The 19,533-nt window shown below is 25.2% G+C and overlaps 2 protein-coding genes across 2 annotated transcripts; one reads left to right on the top strand and one right to left on the bottom strand.

Annotated features, from left to right (window-relative positions):
* Positions 1–230: 230 nt before the first annotated feature.
* Positions 231–5,057, top strand: LOC113550394 (malate dehydrogenase-like). Its single transcript, XM_026952186.1, has 6 exons — positions 231–423; positions 1,380–1,510; positions 1,597–1,776; positions 2,775–2,957; positions 3,342–3,539; positions 4,947–5,057. Exons 1-6 carry the CDS (start codon positions 231–233, stop codon positions 5,055–5,057), a joined length of 996 nt encoding a protein of 331 aa, XP_026807987.1.
* A 1,475-nt stretch (positions 5,058–6,532) lies between these two features.
* On the bottom strand, positions 6,533–18,897 carry LOC113560894 (fatty acyl-CoA reductase wat-like). Its single transcript, XM_026967052.1, has 12 exons — positions 18,598–18,897; positions 14,185–14,343; positions 12,635–12,728; positions 11,477–11,599; positions 11,280–11,405; positions 9,655–9,803; positions 9,334–9,443; positions 8,686–8,878; positions 7,649–7,799; positions 7,395–7,519; positions 6,986–7,243; positions 6,533–6,893 (listed from the first exon to the last, which is right to left on the bottom strand). Exons 2-12 carry the CDS (start codon positions 14,340–14,342, stop codon positions 6,806–6,808), a joined length of 1,575 nt encoding a protein of 524 aa, XP_026822853.1. The 5' UTR covers position 14,343; positions 18,598–18,897; the 3' UTR covers positions 6,533–6,805.
* Between the last annotated feature and the right edge of the window lie 636 nt (positions 18,898–19,533).

The raw sequence follows: 19,533 nt of genomic DNA on the forward strand, positions 1-19,533 counted from the left end.
ACCCAAAGTCTCATCTCAGAAACGTTTGAAAAACAATAATAAAATTAAAATTTCACATAATACGTAATTATAATTAGGAATATTTTGTTACCATGGTAGTCATGTCGCAGTATTTAAAGTATTAACAATAAACTTATAGATACTATACATAAAGCGATTATAATTTATAAATTATAAAACTAAGCTTTGATAATAATATAATATTATACTATTATAGAACATAGTATAAAATGGCTTTTATCGTTACCAAAGTCGTGATATCTGTGGGCCACAATGTGCTTAGCATTGAATTGGCGTTCAACATACTCCAAAGAAAAGTGTTTGTCGACAATAAAGTGGACGTATTTATTTTAACTTTAGACGTTAACGAAGTAATTGAAACGGCTGAACATATTAAAAAATGTTGTTTCTCCAACTTGAATGGTACTTATTTACCTGTTAACGGAGTGATCTATTTAACGTAAGACACTCATTATTACAGAAAACTCTAACGTTTTTTAAAGTATTTTTTACATAATTTTAAGTCGTAACAAAACAATATTTGTGTAAAATAATTAAGTTTTTCACTCTTTTGAATAATAACATACATTTTTAATTTCTTATTCGTAATTAAAATATTAATCGGAGTGATTCGGTCGTTAAAAATTAAATTTCAGACAAGTAATTTATAAATTATAGGTGTTTAAAGTTTAGATGAGAAGAGTAGTAGATCAATATTTTACGGATATCCTTTCCTTCTATTCATCATACTATCTTTAAATACTTATAAATTATAAAACTGATCCAAAATTCGATTTTTATACATCAAAATATTTCAAAAAATTATAAATAAGTACATGCTGTCATTAAAAATATAAAAACGATAACGATAAATAATAATAAAAATATATTTTTCGAAAAAATAAAATATTAAAATAATAAGTCTTATGGTAAATGAATTACCCGGTAGTGCAGATCGTTCAATTTCTATACATATTTAATAAAACTTTCATTTAGTTAAAGACATTGGTAGCTATGTACCTCTATTCGATTTTTTTTCTTCAAATGTTTTCAAAATATGATATTTTTTTTTGGAAAAATGAATCTGCATTAGTAATAAACTAATAAATAATAATTTACTTATAATAGTTAAGATCTAATGATCTAAGGTTGGCTAATGATCGATTTAATCGTAATAGAATATATATACATATTATAGATCGTTAATATTGTATACAAATAATAGTTATGAATAAATAATTAATATCGATTTTGGATTCGTCGCTGTTAATCGTATTTATTTACATATTTTTTTTTTTTTTTTGTGAATATCATTAATACGTTAAACCAACACTACTATCACCATCTTCGTCATAAAAATCATAAAAATCTGTTTGCAGAATTAATCGTGACCGGAGATTATCTCGAGGCGTTCTCGAAGGCCGATTATCTTCTACTAATGACTAATCTGAATGCGTCTGACCGCGTAGTTCACGAAAACATCCACAACTTAGATCATGTTTTCAAAAAGGTCAAACCTAACAAGCGCTTATATATACTCTACATAACTACGTTTAAAAAACTTTACAAATATTAATACAAGGTAATATGATGTAGGCCAAATTGTTCGACCGTCTGGCCAACCCGAATGCTAGGATCGTGGTAATGGGACCGTGGTCAAATACGTGGTTACAGATTTTCGCGGAAGTCGCGACACGCCTGCGCAAGTGCAACTTTACCGGTTTGTCTAGACATCACGTGAGTAAAGCTTTGGGGATCATCGCACGAAAACTTGATGTGAGTTAATGTGTATATGTCATAATAATATAATACAGTAATAGTATGTTGCATTATAACAGTATATTATTAATATTCATATACTTAAATAATGCTGAGGTTTTGTTTTCGATGAGATTTTTTTATTATTATAAAAACAACATTATAATATATATAATATAATATTTTATATTAATATATTATGTTTTGATTTCGTTATGAAATTTAGCAACGATTATATACATAAAAAAAAAACGTATTGTACAAAGATGAATGATAAATATTTCGAAATAATAATAATAATACGATTACATAGATTTAAATATTTAGTACAATTTAATACGACGAAATATATTAAGTTAAGTATAATAAATAAATGCTTATCTTCCATATTTTAAATGTTAATTATTATTATGTGAGCATAGACCGTTTACCGAATGGTCTTCTACGTATTATAATATGGACAGTTTGTTTTTTATAAGTTAATAACACTGCTCGTGAGTCATATTCGAAATACGGAAAACGACTAAAAGTATTAAAATATTTACGATTTTTTTTTGTAATTATAACAAAAACGCTTACATTTTTGAAGGTTAAGTGTTGTTATAGTAAAATGTTTAAACTATCTTTAGATATTTTTACCTATGTGGTAAATGTGATATTTTTACAACCATGTGGTTGTTATATTTTTAAATTTCTGGAAAAATAAACTCTGTATTCTTTGTTAAATACCAAATTACATTTTTAATAATTTATTTTTGTATCAGAAATGTTTTTAAATTCTAAAGAAGCGATGAATGTATTGATTTTATAATGACGTGTGTTTTTTGTTGTGTCTGTCATCACTTTTTGGAACGATGTATTTTTAGATTTCGATATTTTTACTTTTGGTTATTTTGGCCAATTACTACTCATGAGTCATGATGTAAAAAAATTTCAGTCAAATATGATAGTTGATATAGTGAAATACTAAAAATATAATAAATTATGTATGTACACAATATATTCGTGTGAAACAGTGTGAAATTCAAGAACTGTCAGACGTATATGTTTGGGGAAAACATCACTTGGACATAACTAACGCTAAGAAAAAAACGAAATTTGGACCGGGAAAATATGATTTGCAGTGTATGGTGAAAACGCAGAATGTTATGGATTTATTACCTTCGAATTGGATTGATAATGTTTTTACGCCGCAGTTTGTACGCATCATATACCGCTTATATATTACAACAATATATATTATTAAGATTACAACTTATTTCCCAATAAATATATTTAAAAGTTTATTCAATTTTGATTTTATGAATAGCTAAACAATTCACAAGTGAAATAAGTGCCTCATTTATACGTTTATATTACGTATGGTACGTTAAAAAAAAAATATTTATTAAAAAATGTCTTTGTGGTCCTACTGCGTATAATAATAATTCTTAACAAAATTAAAGCAAACTTAACACACACCAGTATTAATAATATTATGGACTTTCAACTTTCTAAATTTACATTTTTTCACGACAAACTTGCTCAGCTTTGCTAAAAATTTGTCAAATTATTTGTCCTTAAACTATGCGTATCGTATTTAGGAAGCAGTACAAATCGTTAAAACCTATAGACAATGCGTTATATCGGCGGTTTGCTATCACATTATCGATTGGTGTCAAGGCACATATGATAGAACGGTGTGCATGACACTTTTCATACACCAACCAGGACATATTAACGATTGCGTTTTCTCATCATACCCGGTGGTCATCAGCAAGTCTGGACAAATTTCTGTTCGTGTGAGTATACCTACTTGCAAAATGTTTCATTTATTTTAAATGAAGGTTATGTAGATATAATTTAATGAAAAAAAAATATTAATTTTCAATAATAAGTTCCAGTATCAATATACGTAATAAAAGTATTTTTAGAGAAAATCGATTGAATTCAACGCTACTTATCGCACAAAGTTTCTCCCTCCCAATATTTTACCTATGTAATTTTTTTTTGAAATTACGGCTTTTTGCAATTATTTTCTTATTTATTATATCTGACCTATGATTCAGTTAAAGTATTTTTTTTTATTTAGGACAAATTATATAGGTAGGTACCTACCTACTTTTGTTAAGAATAAGAGAGATTTACGATAATTTCATAAGATCATTGGTGCTTAGTTTGATTTTGATTTAATCGGTTTTTCTTTGTCATTTTGAAAAAAGATGTATTTTTTCTAATATAGATAACTGACTAGGAATGTAAGTGGTTCTATGTCGTAATATTTTCGAAATGATATCGTTGGTAAAAATATCTTTGATCAATGTATGTTTTAAACTGATTTAAAAAAAAATATTTATTCCTATAATTAATTTAATACATTTTTAGACATATTATAAACATAAAAAATAGGTAAAAAAAAACATTTCTTCAAAAACCAAAAATATAGGTACTGTATAACTATAATTATTATTATATATACACTAAAAACCTAATTAATTAAATTAAAATTATAGTGCTTAATACTGAATATTATTAGATAAACATCTTAAAATATTGAACTATTGGTATTTCTGAACAATTTTCCACAATTATTTTTATTTTTGTATCATGATATCGTTGTACTTTTTACGGCGTGGTGGACTTGATTCTACCGATAATCGTTTACTATCACATAATTATTTTATTTGTTGTAATTAAATAAGATAAAATATAAATACCTCTTATAATACTCGTTTTTGTTTTAAGAAACGTATTAGTTTTTATATTGAAACGTGGTTTGCTCCAAGTTCTGCATTAAATGCATAATTGAAAGCATCCTTCTACCGAATTATTCGTATATAGAAGATCTTGATTAAATGTCGATCGTAGATATAATGATATAACAGCTAATAAGCTAATAAAAATCAGTATAAAAGAAATTTTGTTCAAAGATGTTATCATGTAAGTCACTCAGAATAGATAAATTTATTGACACGTGTAGGCTTGAACATAAATATTCGATGCCTCGATGGTAATAAATGTGTTAAATGTAATTTGAAATATATTAAATTATTTTAATTTGTGGACAATTTTTGCTTTTCGATATTAAACTATTGTTATTAAACTTTTATCATTTACGATTGAAAGAAAATATAATATGAATATTAAAAAATTACATCTAATTAAGAAATATAATAAAAAATGATGAAATATGTTATTATTTGTTTTAGAACATTGAAACGGATTCTCAACAATATGTAAAATTGTACACATATCTTGAAAATCAACAAAAAGAAAAGTGTCTTATTCGCAATTACATCAAGTATAATAATATCGAATAATACTTATTATAATCATAAAAATACTGTCGTGACTTTTGACGTAAAAAACGGTTAAGTATAAGTATAAATAAGACGTTAAACGGAAAATAATTACATATTTAAAAAAAATATTTTATATTGTTCTGAACCCAAAAAATATATGATAATAATAACATTTATGAGCAGAGTGTTAAGTGAAAATTAAGCAGTTCTAATATTTGGTAATAATATTCTGTTATGGTAGTAATAATTTTATTATATTAAAAATAATCATTATTATATATATATTGTATATTATATACATAAAAATAGTTTACAGACATAAATTCTGTAAACTGAACTATATTAAATCAATTTTTGTTAATAGTTGAAAATTTACTGGTGATTAGTTACTTATTTTTAAAAATAAACGCGCTAACAAAACGTGAAATATTTAATAAATAACATAGACTAAATAAATTCACGGAGTACACAATGAAAAAATAATTTGTGCTCTATTCTACTGAAACTATCATTTGAAATAAATTGTATATTCTATGTTATCAAAAAAGACACATTAATTGCCAGTGTATTTATGAATATTAGTTTATCTAGCTATTCCAATTAATAGATCAACTATACAAAATTTTCAGTAATATTATAATATTATTTATTAGTACAAAATACATATTAAATTTGAATTTGAATTTGTTTTAGTCTTAAATGTGTAAAAAATGTATATAATGTGGTAATTTATTTAAAAAATGGAAATTGATGCTTTAAAATTTTTAGTCTATTCTATTTAATGCACTTAATTACATTTGAAAACCAAAAGTAAAAAATACAGTAGTTTACCTGTAAGCTTTTTTTTTTGTCAGTCTAAATAAACAACTGCACCGATTTATTGAAAGCTACGCCTGCGGTCCTGGTACTATAACTAACACGATGAAGTCCACTACTTAGCTAACGCACAAACTAATATAAATAAATAATGTATACAGATACACAGTATATTGTATTCAAAATATACAAGTATGCAGTATAAAGCCAGTTATATAGAGGAGCCTAAACTTTAAACCAATATTATTTCTATCATATTTAATGAATTTCAATTAACTTAATATTGTACAATTTTAGTTTCGTACATCATTATTATTTATTATTTTTTTATGGGAGCTAATTGATATCAAGTTCAACTTAACATTTTATTTAAACGTAGAATTAGAATGATTACAATAGGTGCAATTAACTATAATTTGTCTACATTTTATATTAAATTTACCTAAATGAAAAATTCCATTGTTGAAGTTAGAAAAGAAAATAATTAAAAAGCAGTTTGTTCACCATATATATTTATTATAATAATTTACATAATAACTAAAAGTCTTTTTAATAATTATTCACATTACTTTTAAAATCGGTAATATAAACTATTTTCGGATATAATACATTTTAAAACAAAGTATATTATATCCATACAATATTTTAATATTAACAATAATAATTATTAACTCCACTTATAATAAATACAAACACGTTATACCTACTTAACATTATAAAGTATGCTTGGACGCATAAAAACGAGTATGTACAACAATAATATTATTAAAGAATTTTAAATAATTTTGAGTATAAAAATTATCATAAAATTGTACAAATTTGAGTAAAAGTAAAATACATCATAATGAGATACAAAAAAAAATTCATAACTAAGCGATTTATGTTTATATAATACATATGTTTATTATACATGTATAATCGCCATTTAGGACAACAGAGATTTGAATTACCTACACGAATAGTATGAACAGCCCATACACTATTAAAATCAATAATGCCACCAATATAGACATTAACGTGTAGTGAATCATGTACAATCTGAAAACATAAATTGAAAAAAAAATAAATAATAATCATCAAATGCTTGTGATAAAAAAATAATGACCGATCTTTTGGATTGTGTTACTGACTTTTTAGTTCGTTTTACTGCTTCCGGCACCGAGTCTATTGTATCTTTTATGATGTACAATCTAATTCCCAAAACGTGTTTTTTGAAATACTCATTCCAGCTTAATTTAGACATGTCGAACTTGAATAGTGACTGGTCTAATTTAGACATCTTTTTTACCAGCGATTTTGTGTTATCATCGTGAAACGTCCACGATTGTAGACTGAAGTACGATATAACTTCAGAGAATTTATGCATTTTTCTATATCCGTCCATTAATCTGAAAAGTAAAAATCGAAGGTATATTATAATATGGGTATACAATTATACATACGTTAATATAGCCGGTTGTTTGAGAAAACTTTTATTTAGTCATATAATATTAATGTAAGTACAATATATTTTTTAGTTTTTCGTCGTCGTTTACTTACTGTGGCTTTCTTCCCGTGAGCTTGGCTAAGGAATCGATAATATAACCAGGTACAATATGAAGAAGAAAACATAAGATTGTATATTCATATTTGTTTTTGGATAGTCTCAACATAATTGGCCAGATCTATAAATAAAAGAAGGCAAAAAAAAAACATAATTATTTTCATTTGATCATAAATATTGCCTGTGCGTAAACAAACTCATTCTTGCATTCAACATAATTATTTAAATTTAAACTTTTAAAACCACTCACCGCTTTTATAGAGGGCACATTTCGTCCAAATTTCATGTTGTATGATGAAAATTCTCCCCATGACAAGGGATTAGAGCTCGAAGAAACGATATTGTAAACTTTTGGCTCATGATTTTCTTTATTCAACCCGTTGGCGCTTTTATGATTTTGCCTAGAATGTTTTAATTTATTTTTTATTATTATTATTAATTAATCCACGGCAACAAAGCCATTGGATGGTTTATTCATTTATAGAGGATTGTATGTGTGGTACGGATTTGTCACTAAAATCCCGGGTGGTCACCCATCCGAGAGCTAGCAACACCGGCCGATACGTACACTCAAAACGTTTCCGCAGTTGAGTGAAAACTTATAATATAATTAATTATTACTGTACTAGTGTACTCATAAGGTAATAGTACCTAATACCAATACTACGGCTGCACCAGACAAACATGGTGTATTTAAAACCGTCATGAAATATTATTTATTATAAATTATTGAATAAGTACGAGCCTTTAAGCTGATACAAATATTAAATAATTTTGATGGTTATAAAAATAATTACATTTTGCATAAATAATCGTAGACCATTTTTTTCTTAAAACAATTAATATATCAGTTACGTCGAAAATCAATACGATTTTACGATCTTTACTCAATTACTGACTTGCCTATTTCTTAATAGTACTGCAGACTTATCGAAATCATAATAATTTTATACTTTCATCGACTGACATACGAACAAAATAACAGTATAAATGATTGAAAATAATATAATTGCAAATACCGTGTGGCGCTGGTCTGTAATATTTTAATTATATTTCGAGGTTAAGGCCTCATACATGATATAAATATTTTGAAAATATATTTTTTCAATTACTATAGACGCCATTGCTTAAAGGACTAACAGTCGTCTACAGCGTCAAATGTTTTAATTCTTAGTAGATTTCAATAATATGATTATTTACTCCGATATTATCGGTGCTATATTAACGTGAAAGCACAAGAAAATATCATAACCCTCACAGATACTCATTTGTAAAATCGTTATTCACCATTCATTGTGGATGTCCCAGGCGGAGGCCACAACAGCGTTGCTAACAAAATCACCAGGTATGATGTCAGCTATTTGTTTGGGATCGGCACACATGCACCGCATGAGACCAATACCGGTGGCCGCTACGACTCCCGTTGGTCCGTAAAAGTTGTTGATCCACCCGGAGACAGGTTCGTCGTCGGTGGCGACAACTACGATTCAAAAACAATTTACAAAAACTTATAATTTCTTCGTAATCACAACTACAGCTATGATCCACTCTATCAGTAGTGCAACCAAAAATGTCTTGGTGGAGGACGAAAATAAGCAGGGTCCGTAATAAATAATTGTATTTTCTACTTAGAATTTATGATAACTATACATAAAATATAGAAGTATTACTGTCAAGAATATTATCATTACTCTAATTAATACAGAATACAGTTTATTGTATGTCTGTATTTCATCACTTGATAAGAGTACATTTTATATTATTATTATTTGTATTAACTACTAGAATAAACCACTATAGCTCAACAATTATTATCTAAAATATACAAGAAATTATTACAATTCAATAAGAAATCTTATGAAGACCAAGGGGTTTCAGGCTGGTTGCTAAACCATAATACATAAAATCAAACACAAGTATACACTTTTTACTCACTCATCGATGGCCTTATCACTCCAATGGGCAACCCTTTGCCGTATGTTAAAATTTCGCCTTCGGCAATAGCTTTTGTCATTGCATACGTGTTTGGCCACTCTTTCAATATTCTACATGAATAAAACAAGCGATTAACATGATTTAATTTTTTTTCGTCAATCTTTTTCGACCCTTAATTAATTTTATTCATAAATTGTGACTATTCTTAACCAATATAGAAACCAATAAATTAGTTTTTATTTATTTCGATTGAGTAATAGATTTTTTGTTCTATCTGTTAACCGAGAAAAAATTATGCAGATAAATAGGTATACTACTTACGAAGGAGTAATTCTTTCGATGTAATCATCGTCAAGACTGTTTACGAGCTGTAACAAATTATCTCCAGATATTGGTGGTTTGTAGAATACCTCATCAACGACTTTTCTCCCGGCGCAATTCGAGTAAGCTGTAGAAATGTGGACAAAAGCCTAAACGGAAATAAGTGTAAATAAAATTAAAGTAAAAATAAAATTTATTAATTTGGTAGTAATTAATTTCACAAGTCGTTGTTATTATTATAATTATTTTAGATTCTGAGCGGAACGATGAATATATTAATTTTATCATGGATGTGATTTTTTTATATATAATAAAACACAATAAGTTGTCGATAAATTGCTTTAATTTACATAAATAAAATTTGTTTTTGATATTAAATTATATGTAGTTTGTATTTTAGAGAGGATAAACTTAAAAATTCTCAATACTTATTTTTAAAATTGGGAAAAGCAAAAAAAAATTAAGAAAAACGGGAATTTTTAAGCAAATTATATTTTTAACAAAATTAATTTTGTTGTTTTGATGTAACACGAAAACAAAACCTACAAATAATTGAAATTTTCACCAAATATTTATATTATCATATTATACTATAGAATTTTTAAAAAAAAATGTTAGCATTTTTTAAGTTATTTGTAGGTATTGGAAATTTTCAATTTTTTTAGTTTATAAATGTATATTTTTTTATAAAATTATTTGTTAAGTAGAATTAATGTTTGAAAATGTTATACAAAATATATTCTTATATCTGTATAAAAGCATTAAAAACACATAGGCACAATTTTTTTTTATGCATTTGAAGTTAGAATTTTGATGAAATTCATCAAAACCACAAACTAATTTTTAGTCAAAAATTTATAAAAACTTTTATTTTAGTATTTAAGTTTTAAAAATTTAATACAAGATTTCACATAAGTAGTTCATATTAGTACCATAAAACCCAAAAAAATATATAAAAAAAAAATAGTTTTTTATAGACATTTTAAGTTAAAATTAGGACGAAATTAATTATTTAAACAATAAATAATGATAAATTAATATTGTTTTGTTATGATTTAAAAGCATTAGTGGGACTTTAAAATTGTATGTACTTCATATTATTATGGGTTTAATAATGTATAATAATTATCTTTATTTATTTTAAATCACCAACTCATTAATCATTATATAAGACGTATGAATCTATTTTTACTGTTTTATGGTATTTATACAGAAAGATTTTTTTACATTTTAAACTATATATTAAGTTGTTATAATTATGATATAAATATGTATTACTTTAAATTATAATTATTAAATACAATAATATAATTCATGCAATATTTTCGGGAAAAAATTATATCAACCTATTAAAGTACTAAAAATAAAATAATTGACTTAAGTAGCAACATCAAAAAAAACATTATCACTTGGTGATATAGGCTAAATAGACTGTTTCCGAACAGAATCGTTTTTCGTATACAATGAAAATATATCATTGAATTAAAATTTAACAGGCCTAAATAGTGACCCACTAGACGTCTAATGTGCAACAGAGCGGTACTCACTTACCTACCTTTTTATAAGTGCTTTTGGTTAAAAAAAAATACAATTAACAAGTGCATACGCGCGAGTGCGTTATCTACCTTTAAGTTTGACATTTCTTGGCTCATTTTCAGCATATCTTGTAAGGCAATTATATTGATGTTAACGGCTTTTCTTAAATGTTCGTCAAATCTTACTGTGGCGGCCGAGTGTATAACAATGTTAACCTTAGTTGAAAAATAAATAATTTAAAAAAAGTTAGTAATTAATATAATTATTTTTGTTTTATATGTGTTACCTCATTTTTTAAAATATTCATGTATTGCACATCTATCCCTAAATTCGGTAAACAACAATCACCGATAACTGCTGTGATCTTTTCCAAATAATTGGGTTGTTGTTTTTTCATTAATTCAAATACCTAAAATAATAAATTTAACACCTCGAATTTTACTTAACTGAATATAAATTTATTTTTTATTTGTTCATTATTATTACACTAATTTTAAAAACGATTGGAAAATAAAAAATTAACAATGCAAACAAATTAATGAAAATATATTGAATATTTCTGCAATTAGATGAAAAAAAAATGTATACCAATTATAACATACGAAAGTTAAAAAACAAATATATGAAGATTAAATAGATAAATTGTTGATATCGAATTTTAAATTTTACATAATATTTACACATACATTTTTATTAATTGTATTAATTGTATAACAAATTGTAAATACATTTTTTTAATTAAATCATTCAATATGTATTTGTAGGTATGTATATACATTATATTATACATATTATACATTATATAATATTATATGTAACATTTTTAAATATACTTAAATTGTGTTTATATTATTAATTGACACTTTTAAAGGTCAATAACTCTTTTCTTCTTCATTTTTGACATTCAAGTATCATGTGTTTGCTGTTCGTTTCATATGTTTTTATTTTACACTTGTCATTTATAAATATTATTGTTTTTTACATGCCGTTTTTGATACACACATTTGATTAAAAGAATCAACATAAATATGACTCAGTCTAAATCCATTTGAATGTATAAATATTCAGAATTCGTGAATGAACATATATGATATTTAAAAATACTTTAACTGGGTGTTTTTATAAAAATTAAGTTTAAAATTAAGTAGCTCATAAGTTTGATTTAAGTTTTAGTATTTATGTTTAAATTTTAAATAATTGAATGATTATGTTAATCTTATTATTTCGATTTAATAAAATGAACAAACAATTGGTATACATTTGATGTATATTATTTAATATAATATCTTGATTATTACGTACTTAATGTAATATAATTTAGCCATAATATTATAGACATTATTATACAATGATAATTTATTATCCATGCATAACAATAGTTAAATTTCTGAAACCATTTTCTTCAAACTCTCTAAATGTAATAAAAATAAAAATATTTACTCACCGGGTCATTAAAGAGCTCTTTAAACCTATCTTCTGTAGTTTTTCCTTTTTTCTCTCTAATCAAGACATAAATTCTTTTAACTCCTGAACAAGTTCTAAAATAAAAATAAAATGCATTTTAAGTAATTTAATATTATAAATATATACATAATATTGTCCTAATATAATATTGCATCAAACATTATTGTATTTATCTTTAAGTGTTCTTAATTTTTAAGTTAGTCTACATTTAAAAATTAAATTTTTTATTTTAATATTTAAATACTATAATTATTCACAGTTGGAATTCTCGAAGATAAAAATATATTATTAAGACATCCAAGGTATAATAATTTACGACGTTTTAAAATTAAATAATACAATTAGGTGTAATGGAAAATCATTAGGTTGTATACGTTGTACAAAATATAATACTGTATGTGTGTTAAAATAAAAATATGTATTACGACAGTAAATTGTCCTGAGTACCTAAATAAAATAAAATCTGGTATTGTCAGTTGATATGGAAATAGATAATATATACTTTCATATCAGCACCTTTTATGGTATATTGGTATTTCAAATCATAATAATATAAGTGTGATTAGGATAATCTGATTAAGTAGTAAAATTTAAATTTGGAAACAAAATGTATACAAAAATAAGGTAAAAAAACAAACTCGAGCTTACGCAAACTACATCTATTAAATATTCTGCATGATGTACCTACACAGTATATATTTTATACTCTTTGTTTCCCGTGTTTTGTTTTGAATCACAAAAAACCATATAGGTACATAGCTACTCAAGTATTCTGATGTCGTGATAAACTTATATACGAACATAGGAATATATTTAAATTTTAAATAAACAATCCTGAGTATGAATTTTAATTTATAAATCCAGAATTGTAGAGTACCTAACCTACAGATAATATTGTTATCGTCCACCGTTTCGGTTATGTATAATATTTTGAAATTATTCTTAACAATAATCCAATTACGTGCTGTCGGTACGCCATTGATCAGTGCATCAATTATAGTTTAGTTCTACTTAATAGTTTCAAATTTCAACGTTCGCTGTGTATAACTCAATATTTTAATTACACGTAAGGTTGTTCTAACGTACAGTGGTGACAATGGCGTGGTGAATAACGTTTGCCTAATGCAATTATTTAGCCCTAGAAATTTATTTTGAATTTAAAAATTAAAATGTTTGTGAATGTATAATTAATTATTATAGTTTTTTTTTATTATTAAATTCTTAATGAACTTTGTCGTATAATAAAAATCTTAGCAATACAGTTTTAAATTATATATTATGTTGTAGAGGGTTAGTGGATGAGTCATAGTTTAAATACTTTGCTTAAGATTTGAATATGCTTGCCACGTGACTGTATACATACATATACAGTCGTGTTGACATATTATTGTATATATGAATATACCTAATAAAAACTATACTGTGAATTCACAAAATATGTAGGTAATTAACAATTAACAATTTAAATACGATTAAACAATAGCGTGTCGTGTAATATATTATTGACGTTTTTGTATGAATAGCTGTTACCTGATTAGTTTTTCTAGTATTAAATTGCCTACAAATCCAGTGGCGCCAGTCAAAAATACCGTCATACCATCATAAAAAGATTGAATTTCTGACATGTCATGAGTTGTGTTCTGGCTGTTCAAATCAAAGTTATCCATGGTTGCAATATCAGCAGGCATCCTGAAATATCAAAATAATGCACAGAATAAAAAACTGTACGAATTACCAATTAACCCACAGCTAGTGTTGTTCAAACACATTGTAACTTAAAAAATAAATTAAGTTATGTATCCTTGAGTATATATCCTAATACAGATGTACGACTTTTTACTGGCCAAATACGCTTTTAATACTATATAGTAAATTATCGAAGCGCGTGGTGAAATATTAAAAAAAAAATTACCATTGCGTCCTTAAAATATAACATAAAGGTATAAGGTATACCGTATACCTACTATTATACATATAAGGTAATATGGAAATTAGCTGTTACATTAATGTTAAGCTTTTTGTACTTGTGTGCTAATTGTTAATAAATAACTGCCACATAATATTATAACTACGTAAATTCAAATCAAATATATTTGGGAAGAAAAAAATTAAAATGCGATGACCTAGCTATGCATCAAGTGTTAATATTATTATTAATAACTCATTAATACGAATACGTTATGATTACATAATTTTCGTTTTAATTTATTATTTAAAACATTACTATTATTGAGTAAATTTTTAATTTATATAAATAACTGTTGAATTTTAAAGAAAATAAGCTTGAATTTAAAACACTTAAACGAAGGTATAACCAAAAACCAAATAGAAAATTACCGCATACAATTAATAATACAATTATAAACAAATATAAGTATATTTCCTAACGAATAAAATTATAATTTATAATATATTTTATTTATTTATTAATTCTATTCTTAAATACAAACGGATTGAATCCAATTAAAATAATTTTAAATTAATAAAAAACATACAAAAACTTAAACAATGACAACTATAATAATAATAAACCAAATAAGGAATTATGGGGGATGCTCGTTAACCAGTTTTGTCATTCTGTATGAAAGATTCATTTTTAAATAAAATGTAAATCCAATATGAATAAAAAAGGAATGGAAATGTCGTAAAGTCAAGTAGAGATTAAAAAAATTGACATTGCCCGATAATACTGGAGTATCGTATCTACACCAAAAATTCATAATTTTTGACAAAAACACTAAATAATTACTTTCAAACTTTTAATCAATTTAAGTCAATAGTACGAAGATCATGAATGTAATTCTGTGAAAATCATTCAATTAATATATTTATTATTTGAGTTGAAACCATATTGAAATATAAATAAACAATCTTTCAATATTTATACTAATAAAATAAAGTCACATAGCGACATAATTATTGATTATAATAAATAATAATCTTATCAAACAACTCGTCAATAAATTTAACTGTAAACTAATGAGAAAATTAAATATACTATAAGTCTATAATCAATATTGTAGTTATTATTATTGTTGTCTGCAACCGATTTCCTCCGTTTTCTTTTATTTGTATATAACATAACTTTTTATCTTTTAATGTATGATATTTTAGAAATTGTGCAGTTAGTATTAAATCTGTTCAATATATTTATTTCTAAATGTGCAAAAAAGCATATTGAATTCGAATATAACAGTCAAACTTATAATAATATAACTTAATAAATGAAAAAAACTAAAGTTAAAAACTCTTTAAAGTAATTAATACTATTTTATATATTAATAATAATGATTTACAATTTCTTTATTTATTTACACATTTTTAACATTAGATTTTAATGTGGCAAAATAAAATGTTGGGGTCACTTGCCCACCCTTGCTCCCGTGTAGTGCCGCCCCCACGAACACGCGACTAATTTTGATTTTTTTTTTTTAAATTAATATTTATATAGGTAGTACTCCATTATGTATCATAGCTATCATATAAATACCAATTATCATATTATATTATTATATAACTGTAAATACCTTGAGTAAATAATTGGTTTATTTTAATTCTTAAAACAGGTATTACTTTTTTTTATACGTTTTTAAAATATTTATCCAATGACGTATTTGCAAATGCGAAATTCTTAAGGTCAACAACAATAATAAATATGTATCGTCTGCCACGGTGCAACTCGCAGACTATACCATATAACTAACGTTTATAGGTAGATACTGTAAAACATATATGTATCGAAACCTGGCCAGACCTAATATAATATATATTATGCGTAGTGCGTTGACCGAATCAAATAAAGCGATATAATATTGAGCGAAATAAAGTTATATTTATTAACATATGTCTTTAGATGCTGTACCCAGTGTACCCGTTAGTATATCTATTCTATATATTTATCATAATACATGTATACACGTAGCTATTAATTGTTTTATAAAAAATTTTAGAATTTTATATTTAAACACAAAATACATAATTAGTTATATTATGAATATAGCGTGTGCAGATGTATTACGTACTATATCGAAATTTCTTTCTATGACTTTAAAAACTGTATAAACTGTATACAAATGCACGTGAGATACAAATGGTATGTATTCGGGAATAAATAGAACATCAAACCGAATCGAATTAAGAAATCGACATACGGATGAGACTTAGGCAGTTCCGACTCTTAAACAAAATTAAGGAACAATAATAAATTGATTAAGAATCGTACACACTAGACTTATTCACCGAATTTCTCATGGCAAAAAATAACCTCCAATATGCGAAACATGTGGTATTACGCTCATAGTAAAACAATTATAACGGAATGTTAATGATATGAGGAGCATTGACTAACTAAACCTCAACATGATAGAAAACCTTGATGCTACACTTGGACACTTGAGTAAAACAAGAAAATGTTATACTTCTTAAAATCAACCAATATGATCACCAAAATATAATCTAATAATATAATAATGTAACATTTCATAAATACTTAAAATAATTTTAACTTGTAATTAAGTGCTGTAACTAATGACCTTTTGATTTGTGTAATTACCTACTAAAGATAAATGAAACAAAAATTTTAGATTGTTTAGATTAACAGTCATATTATTATTATTATACGAATTTATGACACACCTTACTATGTAATATGTTGATATATATTTTAACAAAATCCGGTATTCGTAAATTTGAACTTGAAATAATAATTAAAGGTTACATTATGGTGGTTAAATATTTAAGTATTTCTCTTTAAATATGTTTACATTAACCAGAAGTGTTAATTATAAATTACATATCGGTCTTCCATTTACACAATGAATGTATAATATCGTATGTCAAGACCTTTGACCATAAAACAATAATATAATTTGCTTAAAGTAAGCGGGTATTGAACGTAGTATATTATAATTTAAAATTCTAAAATTTTAATAATATTTTTAATAGGTGTATACTATATTGATTCAACATCTAATATCGTATACGCATAATATGATATTTTTCAAATTTTATTTTTTGCGTAAAAATACAAAAGTACAATTTAAAGAGTTTTTATAGTGGATTTAACACAAATTTAATACCTATTTTAATAAATAAATTGATGAAATTAAATAAAGTATATGCAATTTTAAAAGAAAAGCAATTAGAACTTATTAAAGCAAATACCGTTATATTATACATTTTTCTGACAGCGAATTAAATACAAGTAAATGTTATGCCCTCAACTCTTTATTTATCATATTCAAAGAGGTTTGAATACTAAAAAATAAATATAAATTTTTAAGACTTATTTAATAGACTGAGATATAACTTATTAAAAAATAAATTAAAAATAATTACGCGTATTATTATATTACCACTATTACACCGTATACCTAGTTGAATAAAAAATATTTGGAAATAAATATTCTCTCTTTGGATAAAAATTTCACATTAAAAATAAATTATACTGTTTAAATTGAATTGGATTATCTTATTTGCTTATTAAGCTGAATTGAACATAGATTGTAATTGTTGAAATCATTTTGTTTATACAAAAGGTATAGGATGGTAATATAAATGAATCTTCTAAAAATATTGTACTGTATATTTTCTTTTTTATCAGCGGTACATTTTATACGCATCTATAATATATAACTATTTTTATTTTTAGTTTAAATAAATACATTTTGAAACGTACAATAAATATTTGCCTAATTTAATAAATGCATAATATAATTCATATATTATGTACCTAATAATTTCTAAGGAGTAAGGACTTATAATTGAGTAGATATTTCATAACAAGTTGAATTAAAGACATAAAAAAACTCCTAACAATGAATTAACAACGTATAAAATGTAACAAATAATACCGAAATATTCCAAAAATTAAAATTTTAAAACTGTTCAAATTGTTCTTATAATATTCGTCATACTTATAAAGATATTTAAAATATAAATTACCTGTAAAATCTTCGTTCTAATGTATGGTGCTCAATATTTTGGTGCGGAAACTTCACGCTAATCGCAACGTTATATTGTTTGCTATTATAATTGTCTAATAATTCGTGTATAGGACTATATAATATACTGTTAACTGTTTACTTGGAAAAAAAATTACGATAAAAATCTATCCAAGCAACAAGTACAATATTCCTATAGAATAGTAAAAAATCAAAATCAAAACAGAAAATCGTTCGAAATCGTGAGGTCTGCCGCAAGTGCTCTGTCCGGTTGCCTTAGTGGAACTAACTACAGTGGATCCGCATCAACAACATGCGCCAATACACTTAAATACCATTTGACGGTCTAGGTCATACGTGAAACAGGGGAAATTCCCCACAGGTGAAATGCGCATCATGTATTTACAGCTGAGAAATTACATGTATACGTGTATTACCGGTGTTGGATCATCTGTTTTTTCGATATAATTTTTTATTAATATACATATTGTATCGGGAAAGTGTAATGTTTTTCAAAGTACATGACCTACGACGACCATACAGGATGATTTACAAACCATACTCAACCTACTCTTGCCCGTATGCTTGATGAAATTTTACCTTTTTTTATTGCCATATTTATGTGTGGTGTACTAATAAGATTATTTATATAAAATTTAAGGACTATTCTTTAATAATATAAAGTATAAACTGCTTTTCAACTTTTTTGAAATAACAACCATTTTCTTAACTGTTGGTTGTAAAGAAGATTGCTAATTTAATTTTTAAAAATGATGATACATCAGAAATACATCTAATAGTTCAAATGATTATATTTTCTGAGTTGTTAATCTTTATATTATATTAATGATAATAATTCTTAGTTTTGTATTGAATATAAAATAAATGTAGTACTAAGTCTAGTACCTAGTAATTATTATACTTAGCCAATTTTTAT

Source organism: Rhopalosiphum maidis, chromosome 1 (genome assembly GCF_003676215.2).
Source record: "Rhopalosiphum maidis isolate BTI-1 chromosome 1, ASM367621v3, whole genome shotgun sequence".
Lineage (NCBI taxonomy): Eukaryota > Metazoa > Arthropoda > Insecta > Hemiptera > Aphididae > Rhopalosiphum > Rhopalosiphum maidis.

Bases quoted from the DNA above. Each gene is read 5' to 3' on its own strand.
- LOC113550394 (XM_026952186.1), top strand. From the start codon at position 231: ATGGCTTTTATCGTTACCAAAGTCGTGATATCTGTGGGCCACAATGTG. The intron at 1,777-2,774 runs GTGAGTTAATGT...CGTGTGAAACAG, and splicing joins TCATCGCACGAAAACTTGAT to TGTGAAATTCAAGAACTGTC. The intron at 2,958-3,341 runs GTACGCATCATA...TATCGTATTTAG, and splicing joins ATGTTTTTACGCCGCAGTTT to GAAGCAGTACAAATCGTTAA.
- LOC113560894 (XM_026967052.1), bottom strand. From the start codon at position 14,342: ATGCCTGCTGATATTGCAACCATGGATAACTTTGATTTGAACAGCCAG. The intron at 12,729-14,184 runs GTAACAGCTATT...TTTTTATTTTAG, and splicing joins ATACTAGAAAAACTAATCAG to AACTTGTTCAGGAGTTAAAA. The intron at 9,444-9,654 runs GTAAGTAGTATA...TTATTCATGTAG, and splicing joins ATCGAAAGAATTACTCCTTC to AATATTGAAAGAGTGGCCAA.